At 38.6% G+C, this 19,357-nt stretch overlaps 1 protein-coding gene across 20 annotated transcripts in view; it reads left to right on the top strand.

Moving 5' to 3' along the window:
• The window catches only part of LOC114147831 (dedicator of cytokinesis protein 9), a 79,176-nt gene that overhangs the window by 42,384 nt on the left and 17,435 nt on the right, over window positions 1–19,357 (top strand). For 11 of the 20 annotated variants that reach the window (XM_028022488.1, XM_028022489.1, XM_028022490.1 and 8 more), the window contains exons 4-32: window positions 910–992; window positions 1,787–1,856; window positions 4,059–4,154; window positions 5,020–5,154; window positions 7,566–7,740; window positions 8,959–9,011; window positions 10,114–10,188; window positions 10,281–10,421; window positions 11,114–11,326; window positions 11,403–11,525; window positions 11,852–11,934; window positions 12,072–12,194; window positions 12,410–12,489; window positions 12,602–12,789; window positions 12,976–13,041; window positions 13,131–13,223; window positions 13,314–13,437; window positions 14,030–14,148; window positions 14,312–14,398; window positions 14,532–14,621; window positions 16,402–16,517; window positions 16,704–16,773; window positions 16,853–16,978; window positions 17,069–17,140; window positions 17,614–17,760; window positions 17,866–17,949; window positions 18,068–18,179; window positions 18,563–18,595; window positions 19,130–19,308. In XM_028022488.1, coding sequence (XP_027878289.1) covers window positions 910–992; window positions 1,787–1,856; window positions 4,059–4,154; window positions 5,020–5,154; window positions 7,566–7,740; window positions 8,959–9,011; window positions 10,114–10,188; window positions 10,281–10,421; window positions 11,114–11,326; window positions 11,403–11,525; window positions 11,852–11,934; window positions 12,072–12,194; window positions 12,410–12,489; window positions 12,602–12,789; window positions 12,976–13,041; window positions 13,131–13,223; window positions 13,314–13,437; window positions 14,030–14,148; window positions 14,312–14,398; window positions 14,532–14,621; window positions 16,402–16,517; window positions 16,704–16,773; window positions 16,853–16,978; window positions 17,069–17,140; window positions 17,614–17,760; window positions 17,866–17,949; window positions 18,068–18,179; window positions 18,563–18,595; window positions 19,130–19,308 — 3,156 coding nt within the window. The remainder of the gene's footprint in view (window positions 1–909; window positions 993–1,786; window positions 1,857–4,058; window positions 4,155–5,019; window positions 5,155–7,565; window positions 7,741–8,958; window positions 9,012–10,113; window positions 10,189–10,280; window positions 10,422–11,113; window positions 11,327–11,402; window positions 11,526–11,851; window positions 11,935–12,071; window positions 12,195–12,409; window positions 12,490–12,601; window positions 12,790–12,975; window positions 13,042–13,130; window positions 13,224–13,313; window positions 13,438–14,029; window positions 14,149–14,311; window positions 14,399–14,531; window positions 14,622–16,401; window positions 16,518–16,703; window positions 16,774–16,852; window positions 16,979–17,068; window positions 17,141–17,613; window positions 17,761–17,865; window positions 17,950–18,067; window positions 18,180–18,562; window positions 18,596–19,129; window positions 19,309–19,357) is intronic. The other 9 variants (XM_028022505.1, XM_028022508.1, XM_028022503.1 and 6 more) reach the window with 1 other exon arrangement.

Here is a 19,357-nt window from a genome sequence, read left to right as displayed (position 1 = left end):
TATAATTATTAAAAGCAATTAAGTCATTTATTTGTAAATTTAAATATAAAAATCTCTTGCCTGAAGGACATGAATAATGCAGTCTTCATTCAGACACAGAGCTTTTGTGAGGAAAGTTGCACCTGTCACATTTCTCGACGCCAGCAGGGAGAGTTGCCTTTAAAAGCCTGTGTGACTCCTTCTTTAGCAGTAATATATGTTCACTGGTCCATGTTCAGTCTCCATGGTAACCAACTGCTGAGCTGACAAGGTGATGGTGGGAGTCTCTATCAAATTTTCTGTGTGGCTTTTATGTGGACAAGCTCTACTGCACCATCAGGACACAATGCATTAAAAAAATAAGAGAAATCAAACTTTTGTCAGAAAATGTCTGTCCAAAAATGCTCATTGGTACTGCAAGTACTCCTCAGTGTTCTATAAATCAAAACCCCCTCTGACCAGAGTTCAAAATGGAGATTCTCACCTTACCGTAAGTTTTTATTTGCCTAAATAAGAGCTTGACTGCAAGGCTTTTTGCTGGTAAACTCTGCCTGTTTTAGCCTTTTTTTTTAACTTATTAAACTGATTGGTAGCCTAGATGTAAAAGCACTTAAGTCAGATCCCAAAACCTGAATACTTTAATTTAGGTTTGCAAGTTTCATTTAACTCAGCTGTCTGCAGTCATTTCCTAATTAGTAAGTAGGGTCCACCCGTGTGTAATTTCATCCTAGTATAAATAGAGGTTTTCTTGGAGAACATTGGTGAACAAACAGCATCATAATTTAAAAGGAACACAGCACATATGTTAGAAATAAGGATTGTAAACTTGTTTCATCCTGCAACGCTGCAGTTTGTGTCATTTTACGGGGTACAGCTGTCTTCAAACTCACTGATTGAAGTCCCAGTAATTGATCTCCAATGTCTTCGCAGTGCATTAAGACCTACAAGTCTGACTGGCATGTGGTCAACTACAAGTACGAGGATTATTCTGGGGATTTTCGACAGCTTCCAAAGTAAGTCAGCAGTTTAAATCCTCAGCTCTCCAGTGAGTAAAGTTATCTTGTCCTAAATTATGACATCAGCATGAGGGGAGTACTAACAGGTACTCGATAACACATAGATGCCAAAGTTGTCATCTATTTTCATCTGCTGCCTTGGATGCTTTGGAAAAAATGTTGTGTGCCCTAATTACAAGGAAACACATATGCTTCATTTACGCGCAAACTAGTGTTTCCTTTTTGTTTCATGGAGCACAGCACCATTTTATGCTTCATTTACGTGCAAACTAGTGTTTCCTTTTTGTTTCACGGAGCACAGCACCATTTCTAAATTACAGCCATGTGGAAAACACCCTCATTGTCAAGAGATTGTGTCATCAACAACAATCTCTTCCCTGACGAATATATATTTTACTAGTACTGTGTTAGCTGACAATGTCCCGCACACTGTAACGATTGCCAAATGTTTTGTTGCTTCACTCATTCTGGGGAAATTAAAACAATGCTTCATGACAAAGATCACCTGTTAAATCCCTGGCACTGTTTCCGTTCATGTGAAGTTAGCATTTGGCAACTTTTCATTTCCTATTTTCCTTGAACCATTACTGTAAATGCTGCATTTATATCATCCTGGACTTTCCATTTACAATGTTGACTGCTGACACTCTTGAGAAGAGTTTTCCAAATATAGCTTATTAAAATAAGTCAAAGGTTAAAAATTTAATCTCAGTCAAAACACAATGCGTTTGAAAAACTTACACAAGCAAAAGTGTGGCTTGATCAAACTCAAATTTCACCTGTTTTAACAGCAAAGTACCCCGGCCTGAAAAACTGGCGGTTCATGTGTTCGAAGTGGATGAAGATGTTGATAAAGAGGAGGTGAGTTCATGAACTATATTTTTATTTTAGAATTTTTCCTTTTAAGTTTGCTTAAGTTTGTAGTCCAGGAAAGCTATTTTTATTTCACTGTTTGAATTGGACAAAATATAGAAAAGTAAAAATCACAGGGAAATAAAATTTTCTTACATGACAAATCGCCTTGATTATTATGACTGCTTTCATGTCCCTCAGTCTTACGTTGTACTGTCCCTTAAAGGCAAGATTGAAATGGTTTCCTATCCTGGAGAGGAAAAAAAATTAAACTGATCATTTCTGCCAATTTTTCCGCATTTCAATAATTAGGGGCAAAGTAAATGTCACTTCAACCTGCCGGTTTCATATATATTTGACATTGTCTCATTTAAAATATTTGCTTATTGTTTGAAATAGGAATAATGAATTTAATATAGTGAATTCATTATGTCGTCATCCACAAGTGGTAGTGGTGATTTCATTTTAGAAAGTCTCGAGCCACAAGGATGTCATTGTGCACTTTGAAAAAAAACTACTCTGAAAAAAAAAACTGTGAAAATATTAATTATGATTTATTTATGTTTCGTACTTTAAGGATTTTTAGGTTTTCCGGCTCCACAATATTCTATTTCTGTTTTGTTTTTTTTAAACCGTCCTTCGTTGGTACATTGGTATCACATATTTGTAGTTTTATTATTTATTTTTCATAAAAAATCATATCAAAGCTATCCTGCAAAGACTACCTTTTCTTTATGGCATTATTTCTTTCTCTGTTTGAAGTAAAATACCATTTTCTGCCTCAGAGCTGAACTCAAAGGACTAAAATTAAGTGCAATAAAATATTTGTTGCTGGATCAGAGGCATATTTCAGAGCTACAGCATTCATCTCTCTTCATCTTCTGCTCATTCATGTGTGACAGAGGGGATATGTGCTCCTGCGAAGATTAAATGAGTGTAATTGTTGTCTTTGGAACGGCTTGTGAGTCTGCGACAAGGAGGCTAATAAGTCACCTGACAAACCCTCAGATCTTGCTGGGAGTGTTTAAAGCAGCAAAGATAATCCTAAACTCTTGTTGAAACAAGTGTTATCTGAAATAATACAAAGTCACCGACTGCTTTGAGAGATGTATTGCAATTATCCTGACCTTCCTCCACACCCCAATTTTGGTGTTTGTTTTTTTCAGTTATACAAATTATGGGTTACATTAAAGATGTAAAAATTTCTGGATTGATTTATGCTGGTCTAATTCTTTTTTCAACATAGAAGCCATATATTTTAATGGGGTTTGTGTATACATGTTTTATCCACTCTATAACTGCGTATGTTAGAAATCTGCAACATTTGTTGTCCATCTCTCTCCTGTGTCCTCAGTTTGGCCTTAGATCTCGAATGCCTTCTGTTTCTGCCTTAGTGGTTAAAGGCTGTCACTTTCTGCCTCTATGGTCTGTACTTGTGAAGGCTGTCTAGACACAAATGAGATTAAACAGGCTCTGACCCTTTCCAGCTGCTTTTCAGCATTCTTCAGTCCTCCACAATGAAACTGTGAGAAGACAGTCAGCACTTTTAAAATCCCCTTTTGTTTTACTAGACAGAGAAAAGGAGAAAACGGACGTTGGATCAGAGCAAATGACGTCTTGAAAGGTCATTTACTTTTCTTCTCATGAGAGATTTCTTGAAATGTGGCTCCTTAGTGGAGCCCCTTAATGCAGAAAAGTTCTAACTGCAGATGAAGCAGGGCTGATATAAACCAGGACAGATCTTCTATCACTGCTCTACTAATTGGTTTATTTTTGCAGATGATGGAGCAAAGCAGGTCACAGTATCTTGTGTTCTGGTCATATGTGAAACTGTGATTTCATCCCACACATGATAAGAGTGTGGTGTAAAATGGCCCGGATTTGTGTGTTTCTTCTCTGAGGTTGGGGAAATGTATTTGTTTAAAAAGTCAGCGTTTGTTTTATGTCTTTGTGCCTGCTTGTTTTGATTGAGACAGGTCGGCACAGCGCCGGCTCTCTGTGTCTTCTCAAAGCATTAGATGAAAGCCTTTGCACACAGCAGGACCATGACAGGGTCACTAATTAGTGACATGATCTAATTCTTATGAAGCTTGGATGCAAAAAATTTTCTCTGGTTTTCTAAATAAGTAGGTGTGTTTAGTAATTATATCGCCATTCTAAGTTGCATTTCTAAACTTTTTTTTGTCTTATTTTTTTTTTTATGTCTTGTAGGACACTGCCTCCTTAGGATCCCAGAAAGGGGGCATTTCCAAACATGGCTGGCTGTATAAAGGGAACATGAACAGTGCAATCAGTGTCACCATGAGGGTGAGAAAACAGTGGTGAAAACTTTCAAAGCTGGCCTTTTTGGGCTCCTCAGAAAAAATTTAATAAGAGAAACTCTGTTGACAAACACATCCAGATGTGAGAATCTTACTGCTGATTTAATACCTCCTTAGGAATTCTGACATTAATCATCGTGGAAAGTTTTCCTTTTTTGTCCCAGTTAATCACTGTAATGATTCGTTTTCTAAGCTCGAGAGTGCAGTTTTATCCAGGATTTATTTACGTAAGGGATAATGTCTGACAGGGTGCCTATTTTTAGGAATTAATGGATGAAGTTAAGCAAATAGGATCGCAGTTTCCAGTAGTGTTGCCTTTACAACAATATGGTCTTGCATCTGAATCCTGGGCAGGGCCTTCCTGTTTGCATGTTTTAACACTGCATGCATTGGTAATCTCCAGATACCAGATAGCAGTACAAAAGCATTTAGGTCAGATTAATTGGTTGACTAAACTGTGCTTATGTGTGCATGTGTGCATGCATGTCAGTCTTATACAAGTCCCCTGCAGATATATTTATAGTTACTGTACTTTTTACATATTGCAACCATAATTTTCAAAGCATTTTATGTGGGATTTTACGCAATTACACAAGGCTTCATGGTTTCGAGAGTGGTGTGCATTTATATTCAGCCTCTCTCTACCCAGAAAACCCTGACAAACATTAAATTGCCTAAATGGTAAATGGCCTGTACTAACTGAACACTAACACATATTACGATGCAGTGGATTTTTATTGACAAATTGTTTGTGGATGGATCTACAAATACAAACGAGACAAATGAACAAAATGCAACTTTTTCTTTACCGGTAATTGAAATCTGAATGTTGTTTCTTTCCATCATTTCAGTCGTTCAAGAGGAGGTATTTCCACCTTACGCAGCTTGGGGATGGCTCGTACAATCTAAACTTCTACAAAGACGAGAAGATCTCCAAAGAGCCAAAAGGAACCATTTTCCTGGATTCCTGCATGGGTGTGGTTCAGGTATGCTCTGAATTCTTGAGGTCATCTCTGGCACAGAGACCCTGATTGTTGAGGCTTGCTGAACCCGAATGACCGTTTGCATGTTTTCCCAAACAGGATATCCATGTTGGCGCCGTGTTTGCTAATGACGTAGCCCGATCCCGTATGGGGGATTTAAAAGCCAGACAATACATGTAATCATTCTGGAAATTTCCTCATTGCAATCCTCAACAATATTAGCTTGAAGCATGAGTTGCAACAGACAAAGCTGTCAAAAGAAGTTGTTGACAGCTGCTGAAGACTATCCTCTGCATTTTCATGAAAGATGAGCTCTCTCCTCCCCAAGGTTGTGTTTTTCTGCTGACGCTCAGCCAGTGAAGCAAGGTGAATGCTGAGGCCTTACTTCCAAGCACTTTCCTCTGGCCTCTCAATCAATTCTGTGCTCTTCCATCTGCTCACATGGAGAAAACAATTCATGTGGGCATTATCATATAGTTGTCATCACAGCTGATGGAAAGATTTACCTGTCAGAAGGACAGCTGGATGATTGCGATACGATCATAAGGGGGAGCAGGACTTTGGTATTATCTTTAAAATATGTAGAGCTTTTATCTTTGTGACTTATGATAACTTTACTTTCCTTTAAGTTTTCTTATAGCAACAACATTTTATTTGGCATAGAAACAAAGACTTAAACATCTGAAATGAAAATAACCTTTGAAAAAGCAGAAAAATAACAAGAAAATAAGAAATTTAAAATACTTTTGACAATTTCCTTTCTATTCGGACCCCATTGGTATCGCTCTCAGAAAGAACCATCACGTCGGCTATTACGTGAATAATGATCTCTCTAAGAACACTGGAGAGCTCTTAGAGAGGTCCTCTGGAGTGTATCAAGTACGGTATGATGATGTATTTCTCGTTGCGTGCATTGGAGTGTGAAAATTCCCAGATTGTTTGAGCATGCACAAAACTTCAGTGGTGAAATTGTCACAACTCAATATTGTGGTGGCATCACGCCTGAGCATTGGGTGCTGTGTGGTAAGAGCCTGGTCACAGGAGTGGTAGCTTGAGCGTGACATGTAGACCTGCATGGCGTTGTTATCAGATAATCTGAAGCAGTAGTGACCACACTCATTCTATGCCAACACTATAACATAATCACACCCTTAGTAGGCCGTTTATGCTCCAAGCAACCTAGTTTGCTCAGTTCATATTTCTTGTGTTTTTCCAAGCAAACTTCAGAATCACACGTCATTAAGCCTCGGCCCACAGTCATTTCCCAATAACTTGCTCCATAAGTAGACCTGCAGATGTTTATGTTGCAGCTAGAATGGCATGTGAGATGACTTCATACTGCTCTTCAAGCTGCTCCAACACTGGGAGGGATCAAGCATTTGCACAAAAGCACATTAGATTTGTCCTAATATGTGGGTAGTGATCTCTGCTGACCAAGACTGAGCTCAGAAATATAAATAGTTATACAATGCAATCTGTCAGAGCATTTTGTTTTCTTTTTTCTTTTTTTCTTTTTATATTTTAATCAGGGACACTAACTGATTTGTGTAGCTGTGTTGTCCAAAAATATTAGATGAGTCTTTCAACCTGTAGTGTTCATTCTGATTATGGCTGTTTTTATCCTAGTTTTATTTCCATTCTAAACACCCCCTCATTATTCACTCTGGCTGCCATTGACTGTTCCTCCCAGTCACTCCCACTCTGTTGTTTTTACTGTTCAGACAAGTAAAAGAAAATTACACAGAATAACAAACACCAAAGTGCTAACTTTAATGAGACAGCTTTCCCCAATCCTTTAAAGACTCCTAGCTAGTTTATTGAAATCCATAATAAATATCTGACCTCTGCAGAGCTGTCGTGTCACAAACAACACAAGCAAACTACAGCTTTGGCCCCAATTGCTTCTGAATGAGCTGAAACTGAGAACCTTTAAAAGCCTAAAATGGGGCAGTGACATCACTCTTGGTGGCTGATTGAGGTCACATTTTGGCTGCAGGTAATTTTGTTTTCTGTAGCTGTGGACGGTCACTCTTGTTTACCTCTTATTGAATTTAGTGAACTTATTTCACCTGTAGTCCTCATTCCTTCAAAGCAAGACTCACCTCTCACTTATTTATGTAGAGAAATTGTTGATCCAGTAAACTGTGTGAACATTTAGTAGGTTTATGAGCTTACACAGCAAAGAGAGAGCAGTGAGGATGAGGGGAGGTATTGAAATGAACCAGGCATGGTTTAAATCATAAAAATAAACGTCTTCTGCCTTTTGCTGACTGGACAGGAGTTTAATATTTGGATTGGAGCTGGTAATAAAACATTCCACCTCCCCCTACCCTGCAGTTTTAAATCTGTTATCTGTGCAGAATATTACTTACCATTATTATCTTTTGCATGTTTTCATTGCATTATCTGTGCAGAACAACAAAGTTCGGAGGTTTGCTTTTGAGCTGAAGATGCAGGATAAGAGCACGTACCTGCTGGCTGCAGAAAGCGAAGCAGAGATGGAGGACTGGATCAACATGCTCAACAAGATCCTCCACAGCAGCTTTGAGATTGCCATGCAGGAGAAGAGGAATGGAGACATTCATGATGGTGTGTGTGTTTTTGATATGACGATGAGTATTATTTTGTGTCCACGCAAATATTTAACATGACGACTAACAAAAAAAAAAGCTTTTTATGATAACAGTGATCAAAAGAATGTGAATTAAGTCAGTGTTTTATTTTATTAAATCAATTTTGGTGGGTGAATTATACTGTTTCCATGATGAATCTTTAGTCAATCAGTTTCTAAGCAAAGTCACTTTTGCTTTTGAAGTTTCTGCTGTCAGAAATGCGAAAGATGAAGAAAGTCCACACTAAGCATTGACAGTACAGCTTGTGCTGTCAATTGTACCAAAATGCAACAATTTTCAGTTATGCACTTGGGAATTGAGACATATTTCTGACCCCACAGCAACAATTTCAAAATTGTTGCATTTTGGTATAATTGCCTTTAATATTGCAGTACAGGGAGACAAATAATAGAAATTATTTTCACACCCCTGAATTATTAAATATATCTCAAAATCTAACACTAAATCCCATTTAAAGTTTCGTGGCCTTTGTTGATGTTTGTCCTTGTTCGTATTTGTTCTTCTTTGTTTTCTTCATTCTCTTAAGCTGATGAGTACAATGTTGCATAACCATTGACACAATGTGACCCTGAGTTATTTACATGACTATTAAGCAGCCTTTATTTCCTTGTTTGTTCCTCATTAGTTTTTATGTAACAAGTCTAATTATGCTGCCCAACTATTATCATTATTAGATTAGACCTTCAGAGATGCTGGATGATAATGATTCGTTATGAGCATTTTCCACAAGTCCTGGCACTCATCTCCTCTGTTTCCTAGTAGCTTTTCTGATGTATGGTGTTGTTGGAGATGTAGTACCAGACCACCCAGGCTTCTAATGCTCACCTCCCGTCTCTTCGGAGGCTTAGCCTTGTAAGAGAGAGAAAGCAACTGCCTCCCTGCAGAATGCTCCACTAATCTTTTTAACTCTTCAAGCTTTTATTAATTATCCTGTGCTTTAGAGAAAGAGGATTGGGGGTCATTGAGGTTGAAAATATCTGGGAAGGTTGTTTTTTTTTTTGTAATATTCCGCTGAGACTTCCAGTGTCTCCATTTCAGTCCCAATTCCACAGCTTCCACAGCTGAATTAGTGTTTACTAAGCCTTAACGTGTCAGAAAATGATTATGGGGGATTCACTTTGCCATCTCGGTGTACTTTTTTTTTACGTCCACTGTGATTTATATTTTCTTATAGATGATGATCTTGGAAAGTCAGACAGTTCTTCTGGCAGCCTGGATAGCTTTCAGGTAGGTCCTACTTGTGCATTCAGCACAACACTTCTGGTACTTTCTAAAAAAACAAAGAAAGAGAAACTCTTTTGCCACAAACATGTGTTTTCTTTTGGGATCAAATGCCTGAGTTTGGCAGTGATTCATGTGTTTTTGTAGATCTGATCTGACTTTTAACACAGACCTCCATATTTATTGGAACCTCGCAGGAACGTGTAAAAAAGCTTAACATAAATTTATATTTTACTGCAATAACGTAGTCCCATCACATACAGAAAGCAGAGTGGAGTAGCTACTCTGCTTTCAGCCTTGAGTGAAACAAGCAACTTCTCTGGTCTTGCAGAGTATGTATATTCCTTTACTTGTTTTTTGCAACAAGCACTTCACATTGGGTCTGGAGTAAAACAAAGAATAGAAACACCTGATGCCCCCTGTTAGGTGTGATTGAGGGTGCATGATGCAGCAGGTCTGTTTCTCCTCCAAAGATTTTGGAAACCATAATAATATGCAGGGGATGACAAATGCTTTCCAACCAGGACATTTCCAAATCAAGTAGCCAAATTGGCACCAAAGTGTGTCACTAAACACCAGAAAGATTTCCGTAAAAGAGTTTAAAAATACTGACTCAAAGGTCACCGTCTTTTCATCTTAGGATCATATTCAGTGTCAATGTTTTACTGTGCCTCCAAACATTTTCAGGTCAAAAATCATAGAACAAAAAGGAAAACAGGCCATTTTAAAGATCTGTTAATTTAGAAGCATCCAAAGGCATGCAGACCGAAAAGAATTTGATTCAGACATTTGAAGGAAAAAAAAAATCTGATGCTGTTATTGCACTCAGTGCTGCATAATAGAAAAAAACATATGCCTTTAGATGTGGAAACTTATGGGTGAAAAGAGTGTGATTGGTGACACTCTGCTCCTGAGATGGATGCTGGCACCACATCAGTCTCGCCACCAGTCCTCATGTCATCTGTTAAATATGAAGCCTCACTTCCAGCGGGGTGCAAATGGCAACAAAATGTTCTAAATGTAAAACCATCTGGCCATGATGGTCATGGCCATGAAAAACTTTGCAGTTTTTTTTCTCTGGTTTAGGCACTGTTTTGTTCCCTTATAGAGCACCAGAGATATTGAGTCAAGAATGAGGAGTGAAACCAGACTGAAGCTGTTCACAGTGGATCCAGACACACAGGTAGGGTTCGGCATGGTTTCATAATGAAATTCACATGTGATAAAGTATAATTTCAAGATAAAGGATCAAACTTGCCAATGGGCTGTCTGCAGAAACTGGACTTCTCAGGAATAGAGCCGGATGTTAAACAGTTCGAGGAGAAGTTTGGCAAGAGGGTTCTGGTCAACTGCAACGATCTCTCATTCAACCTGCAAAGCTGCGTGGCAGAGAACGAGGATGGGCCGACTACAAACGTAATGCTTTAGAGCTCAGAACTGCCTCTAAGTTACAAATATACCACTGAGATGAATTAAATGATTTGTCAGAGCAACCTGATGGGCTTTCAGTGCTGTAAAGATAGCAACCAGGCTGTTGGCTCAGGAATTTATAATGAAATCTGAAGTCTTGCTGTCCCTCCTGGAAACTATTGTCCATTGAAGTCTTAACATCTTCTCTCTCCACAAACACAGAGGAGAAACTTTGATTTTTGTTAATGTTAACAAAAAGCTTTCCATCGACCCACAAACAAAGGAATAACCAAAACCTACTGCATGGAATATGTAGCATTTACTCTCTAATTGTTCATAATGGCTCAGTAAAAATAATGTTTGTGTTAAACTATGCCTGTAATACAATATAAACGAAGGAACAAAGCGGACCACTTGTGGATAAAGTTGTGGTTGTGTTCATATCACCCTGAACACACAACCACCAGTGAATAACATGATAGCAGTAGCATGATAAATCCCGAAGTACATCATAATTCAAGGTTGTTACATGAGAAAGTCAGCAATAAATGAAAGAGGTATGAATATATTTTTAAGATCATGCAAATGTGGCATCTTGGGTGATGTTACCTGGTTTAATCTTCAAAAACAGTTCAAGTTTACAGGACAGTGAGATCTCAGGAAACGTCATCATCACCTCAGACTGTTGCTGTTTGCAGGTGGAACCTTTCTATGTCACTCTGTCGCTGTTCGACATCCAGAACGGCAGGAAAATTTCCTCTGACTTCCAAGTTGACTTAAACCACCAGTCTGTCAGGGGAATGGTTCCAAGTAACACCAGTCAGTATGTGAACGGAGGAGGTGAAGCCCGATCCGAGGGGCAGCGGTTTATCCACGGGGTGCCAGAAGCAGCTTTGCTGTATCCCAAACAGGTAGAGAGGAAGTTAAATCATGGCTGCTAAAATTGGCATGACCAATCATGTCTGATTTTTCTGCTTGTGCTGACAGGGAGTGTTTTCAGTGACATGCCCTCATCCAGATATCTTCCTAGTGGCTCGCATCGATAAGGTGCTTCAGGGGGGAATCAACCATTGTGCCGAGCCATACATGAAGAGTTCAGACTCCACCAAGGTAACGAGTTATCCACAGTCTCCCTATAAGGCATCAAGTTCCCTTAAACTCAGCAGGGTAACGTGCCGAGTTCAGCGCGTTTAAATCTTTTTACATCAATAATCGTTCCTGTTTGTCAGAATTTATATTAGCTGTTCAAATTGGAGTATGCAAGGAAGTACAATATTCAGGTAGTTTTATTTCAGACAATTCACCATTTGAAATTTGTTTCCGATTTGCCTTTGAGAGGTTAGGCAGCATGTTGAGTTCTGTCTCAGTAATTTCAGTGCAGTGGTGTTCACTCCACATGTTTAACATCTTAGTCAAGTGTCTCTATTTTCCACTAGATGGCACAGAAGGTCCTGAAAAATGCCAAGCTGGCGTGTAGTCGATTGGGTCAGTACAGGATGCCCTTTGCCTGGGCAGCAAGGTACTCTATTCTCTCTAATAAAGGTTTCACATTTCTGCTTATTTTTCAGATTTCAACAATTTTCAGGGATGGTTTTAGTTCACATCACAAATGTATCCAACACTAGTTCCTGATTTTAGGATGTTTTTGTTTCTCAGAACCTTGTTCAAAGATGCATCTGGGACACTTGACAAAAGTGCCCGCTTCTCAGCTCTGTACAGACAGGACAGCAACAAACTGTCCAATGACGACATGCTCAAATTGCTGGCAGATTTCAGAAAGTGAGTAAAGTTTCTCTGAGCATGCTCTGTTATTAGAAGCTCTAAGTGATCACACAGATGTGCTGGGTGGAAAATGTCTGCCCCAGCAAAAATATTGCTTTGTCTTAGGAAAATCTCACCTCTGTTAACGCACTCGCACATCCTTTCAAAATGACCTGTCTGCTTCCTATTTAGTCTAACAAATCCTCAACTCATGCTTATTTTCCTTTTCACAGACCAGAGAAGATGGCCAAGCTGCCTATAATCCTTGGAAACCTTGATGTTACCATTGACAGTGTTGCCCCCGACTTAACGAGTAAGTTCTTTAGGGTTTAACAGAAGAGATGAAAGATGCTTTTCCTCAGAACATAACAGGTCTCATTGTCTGCTGACTGTTGAGCTCTTGTCTCTTCTGCTTCTCCATCTAGATTGCGTTACCTCATCCTACATTCCTGTGAAGCAGTTTGATGTCAGTGAGAGGAGCAGTGTGTTTTTCGAAGTGGAGGAGTTTGTGCCGTTCATCGCCAAATGTTCTCAGCCTTTCACTATCTACAATAATCACCTCTATGTCTACCCAAAGCACTTGAAATATGACAGCCAGAAGTCATTTGCAAAGGTAGCACCATCACATTGCTTCTTTGTGGGTTTATTTATGCAGTTGTGGGAAGTGGAGCTGAAGGGTTAAATATTTAGTCCATATTGATCATGTTTTGTCTACCAGCTTTTTAAGATGTTGTCAGAGTTGCTGTTCTTTCCAAGTGCTTTTAACTGGGTCACTTTTGCTTTCTGTGTCTTTAATCAGGCTAGAAACATAGCTGTCTGCATTGAGTTCAGGGACTCAGATGATGAAGAAGCTGTTTCACTTAAGGTAAATATTCTCTGGAGGTGGTAAGTGAATCTCCATAGGACTGTTTTTTGCAATTCACAGAACTTAAATCACTTTTCTTCCTTTCTCAGTGCATCTATGGGCGACCTGGAGGACCCTTGTTTACCAAAAATGCCTTTACCTCAGTATTACATCACCAGCACAACCCCGAATTCTATGATGAAGTAATAAAACTCATGACAACCCATCAAATACATTGTTAAATGGAAGTAAACCCCAGCACTAACACTTTTACTTGTGCTCTTATGGGTTAGTTTAAGATCGAGTTGCCAACACAGCTCCACGAGAAACATCATTTGCTGTTTACTTTCTACCATGTGAGCTGTGACAGCAACAGCAAGGCCAGCACCAAGAAGAAAGATGTGGTTGAAACTCAAGGTAGTGCTCAATCCCTAGCTTCTACATGCAAAAGGCAATTCCTGTTTAATGCTGTCACCCCGTAATGTACACACGCCTCTAAGACATTCCTTCTGGAAGCCGTGCTTCATCTGCAGTTTCCATTTCCTTCTTTGTAATTAATCGCATCACCATTGAGCTCAGATATAAATAGTTTATCAAGCCTGCTTCAGATGCTGGCATACATTATTTTTAGGGTTGTTAAGGAAGAACCATAATTATGACGTGCACTACAATGGCTTGCAGATGTATGCATTCTCCTTGATATTTTTCACGTTTTTCCACGAGTAGTTTTGGACAAAATGTGGAAAAATACAAATAGTACAAATACGTTTGCATGGAACTGTATTTTGAGTGCATTAAGCTAAGAACGTGGATAGTTTGTTATTTGCAAACATAATTTAGAGGGAAAAAAAGTCTGACATTATGACCGTTGGCTCTACTCATAAAACTCAGGCCTACAGTTTTGGGAAGGAGGGTGAAAAAGGATTCAATCTTTAAGCCCGTCTGTGTTACTGTTGTTACTGGCAACCCCTGGAAAGCTCATGTTGTTTTCTTCCATATCTGCTCTCAGTGGGATATGCCTGGCTCCCTTTGCTGAAGGATGGCCGGGTGATAATGAATGAACATCACATCCCTGTTGCTGCTAACCTTCCTGCTGGATACCTCAGTTGTCAAGAGGGCGCCAGCAAGGTAGAGCTTTCCTCACGGTCTTCATTAATACTACCTGTCACACACACTTTTCTGTATCCTTGTTATTTTTTATGCTATTAAAGTTCTTAAGTATTTACTTCATGTCATTGTTTCTACATTGACACTAATAAAACATGAGTTGTCTTTTTGCTCATCTTTACAGCATTTGAGTCCTGAGGTCAAATGGGTTGATGGAGGAAAACACTTGTTTAAAGTGTCCACACACCTAGTGTCCACTGTGTACACTCAGGTTTGTCATAAAACAACCCTCAAGAAGTAAAACTAATTATTAATTTCATATCATTTCGTAGTTGTTTTTCTTTGCAGTAATTCAGCTATTTGCAATAAATTTGACTGCTTGTTTGTCAATTTGTGCATTTCAGGATCAACATTTGCACAACTTTTTTCATCACTGTCAGAGTGTTGCATCAGCAGCACAAGGACCTGGAGGAGAACTGGTCAAATACCTGAAGGTACTGACTGTCCAAAATTAAGATTTTCTTACTGAGGGTGACGCAAGACGTTATTGAAAGAAGAACTTTTGTTATGTTTTTTTTAAATTGAAGAGCCGAATGAGGTCATCAGCACATAAAAATATACTTTGGTGCAATTATAGATACTGTTTAACCATGCAGTAACACTCCATTAGCAACTGGTGTAGCAAAGTAGCCCACTTGATAAAGGGTGTAGCTGTAATTTCCTTAAAGGCCTCACAGTGATTCAGACGTTTGGGAAGCAAAGCACAATACTTCTTATTGGAGTGTTATTACTACGTGCTTCAGTTGCATGCGATCAAGATTAAGTTTTTCAACAAGAATGTGGTTCTGGTTTGAGCAAGGAATGAATTTGTGTAAAAATACCTCATAAGTATTCAAGTACAATGTAGGATCTATAATTCTGTGGGCTGGTGTGTCTTTAAGAGATTTTAAGGACTTTGCTAGGGTGCATGGCATTTGAGCCATTATAAAAAAGGGCATTTTACACTTAAATCTGATGGACTATACCAACAAACCAAATATTGGTGGACACTGAGTCCACAACAAAGTTTCACACACTAAAAATTAAGAAAAAAAACATAAATAATATATATATATATATATGTGGTTGTGTGTGTTTTTCTTAATTTTTGGTGTGTGAAACCTTTGTTGTGGACTCAGTGTCAACCAATATTGAGAAACGGAGCAATGCACAAAAAGTTAGACTTATCTAAGTTACAGATTTGCACATAATATGTAACTAAATATATTTTCTGTCCTTTCTGGATGTAGAAAGAATGATGTGTAATTAGATTAAATACAGTTACATCTACAAAACACAAAAGGGTTAGCTATCAATACAGAATTTGTTTACTTTCATAATTCTCCCCACAGAATAAATTTGAAATCTGTCCTTCACTGGTTTGTGTTGCTCTTGTCTATTTTTTTATGGTGTAAAGATCTTGGTTTTTTCTCTTTCCATCAGTCAGTATCAGTTCATGGAAACCTTAGCTTACTGTTCCCCTGCTGAACACTGACACAGAAAACAGCATCTGCTGCAGTGCATACCTTCAATTTAAATGTAAACTCAGCTATGAACATGAACAATAGCCAGAGGTCCAAACAGCAGGTCAGCTGTGGTTGATGGCAGTTCTCCAGAAAACTTGGCAGGCTTGTGTTAGCTTCCTGAAGGCAGGGACAGATGTGCCGGTATCTAATCTTTAATTTCCAGGAACTAGAGCAAAAGTGTGCATTAACAGAGTTTTCACCTTTGCCCTCAGTTGTTATTGATAAACCCTGGAATCAGAAGTGCAGCGATAAGGATTTTGTGGCTAACTTGAATCAGGAGCATAATCAACGTCAGACCATTTTAAAACTGAAAAATGTGGGGATGATGTTTTAATTTTGTGGCATCTTATATTGGCAAATTATGCTTTGTGAACCAAAGCTGCCAGCTGTGCTTTTGTATTTAACCTTTTACCAATCTACACAATAAATTGGGGTTGACTGCATTTCAAGGATTCCAGAGAGAAATCATCATGATCATCGGATTGGATTGATTTGACTATCGGTAGGAAATTGATCTGTTTGTCTTTAAAATGCCTTGAGATGGAATTTGTTGTGGATTTGTGTTGTACAGATGTCCTCAATTTACTCAATCCCAAAATTATCTAAATCCTTACTCTTAACCCTTCAGAAGTTGAAAGTTTGCAAAATGTAAAACTGTGCTGTAATAAGTTCAGCAAATATATTCACATCCTTTACCTTTTACCCACAGAGTTTGCATGCCATGGAGAGTCACGTGATGATCAAGTTCTTGCCAACTATCCTCAATCAGCTGTTTAGAGTGCTGACCAGTGCCACACAGGAGGACGTAGCAGTAAATGTTACAAGGCAAGAGTTTTCCACGTATTTTATTAAAATTCAATGAATATTATTGATTGCTGATATCCAGTCAGTATTATTACAGTGCACCTAAAATTCCCCTACAGAGAGGGATTTTACTGTGATTTTTATACAAGTTATTGTTGGAAAATAAATCTTATCACACATGCTACCTTTTGCCTCTTTGTTTGTTAGGGTCATGATTCACATTGTAGCTCAGTGCCACGAGGAAGGCTTGGAACACTACCTTCGCTCTTATGTGAAGGTAAAACCCATGAGATCTCTCAATAAAACTGGATTTTATTTGAATGCTGACCATTTGTCTGTGAATGTGTCTGATCCAGTTTGTATTCAGGACTGAGTCGTACACTTCCTCCACGACCCGAACAGTACACGAGGAGTTGGCGAAAGCCATGACTGTAATCCTGAAGCCTTCCACTGACTTCCTGACGAGTAACAAGCTGCTCAAGGTGAACCTCCGAAACATATGCACTTTGGGAAGTGACACGAGTTAAAAAGTTTGTAATTTTCCATGGTTTTTCTGACTGTCTGTCTTGCAGTATTCATGGTATTTCTTTGAAGCCTTAGTCAAGTCCATGGCTCAGTACTTGATTGAAAGCTGCAAAGTGAGGGTAAGTTTAACTCAGATGTATCTGCTGATGTTTCCTTGGCTGTAGTCAAAAATACAGCCAAGGAATTTACAGTTCTACTACTTCCATAGTGAAAAAAGTCACAACATGTATGATTACATAATCCAGTCAGAGGAGCATTTTTATACAGGAAACTTGCAGTTGTATTAGTTAAGGCATGATACAATCTCTAATTCATCTGCAAGACAAAGTGTTGAAGATTGTAGTTTTCATAATTATTAGAATAAAGTTAAACTCCAATAATAATAATATTACAAATGAATTTGGGAATTAAAATATTGGTTTAACAGGCAGTAAACCAGTCTGATTTTCTTGGTCTTGTGACAACTAACTTTTCCAGTCTACTTTGTCGGTTTTACACTTTCTTCCTCATGTGAATAGAAATAAAGCTGACTATTAATATTTTCCCAACCTGGATGCGTATTTTATTTTATTTTACCATTTGTGCTCTTCAGTTGTCAAGGAATCAGCGGTTCTCTGCATCTTTTCATCACACTGTGGAAACTTTGGTCAACATGATGATGCCACACATCACTCAGAAGTACAAAGACAACCTGGATGCTGCTCGCAATGCCAACCACAGCCTAGCTGTCTTCATAAAGGTGCACTTAAGATAATAAAGATGTACTTTTACTGGTGTGGCTTCTTGACCACTCTGTCTTCTGTGCATCTGAATAATTACATAATTTATTTGATTTGTTCTGCAGCGCTGCTTCAACCTGATGGACCGAGGCTTTGTGTTTAAGCAGATCAACAATTACATCAATGGCTTCATGCCCGGAGATCCAAAGGTACTTTGTTATACATGATATCTTTAATAGAAACAAACTGCAGTTATAACTAACTGCTCTGGTTAGTTATAATTGCATTAACTGCAGCTTTTTGGTCTTTGTCTCTTTCTTCATGCAGACGCTGTATGAGTTCAAGTTTGAGTTCTTACGCGTTGTGTGCAATCATGAACACTATGTTCCCTTAAACCTGCCAATGCCATTTGGAAAAGGGAGGATACTGAGGTTTCAAGGTGAGAACGTTTCAGGTGCTGTGCCTTGCAAATGTATGTTTACCACTGCAACCTTTCCACATTTTGTGTCAGGACTGTAACAAGTTAATGTCGATTAATTATTTACGTAGATTTTAATGGTTCAAAATTTTTTACACAATTAATTGTTTTTTTTGTTTGTTTGTTTGTTTTTACAAACTAAAGTTCCAGCTGGAAAATTCTTATAAAATACATTTAACTTTGTTGGTTGTGGAAAAACGTTTATGGGTTTTAAATATTTCTGACAGGTGATTAAAAAGCTTTTGCACGATAAATAACAACTAGAAACTGTTTTGAAAAAGACCCATCAGCATTTCTTACAGGTATATCTTTTTGTTTGCCTCAATTATTTGTATTGTCCTCAGATGATACAGTGGAGTCTGATGATACTCCAGTAGGTAGGTGGTTGGAGTCTTCCCTGCATGTTGTCTCCAAATAAAGCAGATTTAAATGTGATCATTCATCAGTGAAGCTGTTGCGGTTATAAGAGAGATTCAATAGACATTTTTTTCTGTAGCTGCTGAAATTTCTGATGTCTTTTTAAAACTTGCACAAATAAAATGCAAGTTTTAAAAACGTTAAGGCAAATTGCTTCTCTCATCTGCAGTGTTGTTTGAGTGCATATGTGGATAAGCTGGGTTCTGTTCAGTCTTGAGTTTGAATTGTGTCTTTCCACACTCTTGATGTGAAACACAGGGCGAAATCAGTCAAACCTGAACATGCAGGCTTGTCTTTCTGTCTGCTTCTGTTTCATGATAATCAGTTGTTTTCCAGGATGCTCCCTAGTTTAACGGTTCTAATCAAATTGACATTGAATCAGATGTTCACTCACTGTCTGGGATTGATTGTGGCTTCATGTCCTTCTGTAAGCTTGGTTTCCTGCTTGCTCCAGGCTGTAACAAAGTCGTCATCAACCTCTCCCTGCCCCACAGATCTGCAGATGGATTACTCTCTGACAGAAGACTTCTGTAGGAACCACTTCCTGGTCGGGCTTCTGCTCAGGGAGGTCAGTGCTGCTCTGCAGGAGTTCAGGGAGATTCGGCAGATAGCCATACATGTCCTGAAGACCCTCATGATTAAACACACATTTGATGACCGCTATTCATCCAAGGTATGATGTATGATTTCAGAACGCTTATCTGACTCTTACATTTTCACTT

Source organism: Xiphophorus couchianus, chromosome 7 (assembly GCF_001444195.1).
Source record: "Xiphophorus couchianus chromosome 7, X_couchianus-1.0, whole genome shotgun sequence".
Classification (NCBI taxonomy): domain Eukaryota; kingdom Metazoa; phylum Chordata; class Actinopteri; order Cyprinodontiformes; family Poeciliidae; genus Xiphophorus; species Xiphophorus couchianus.
The sequence above is the reverse complement of the archived record's forward strand: the minus strand, read 5'-3'. Positions and strand labels throughout refer to the sequence as shown.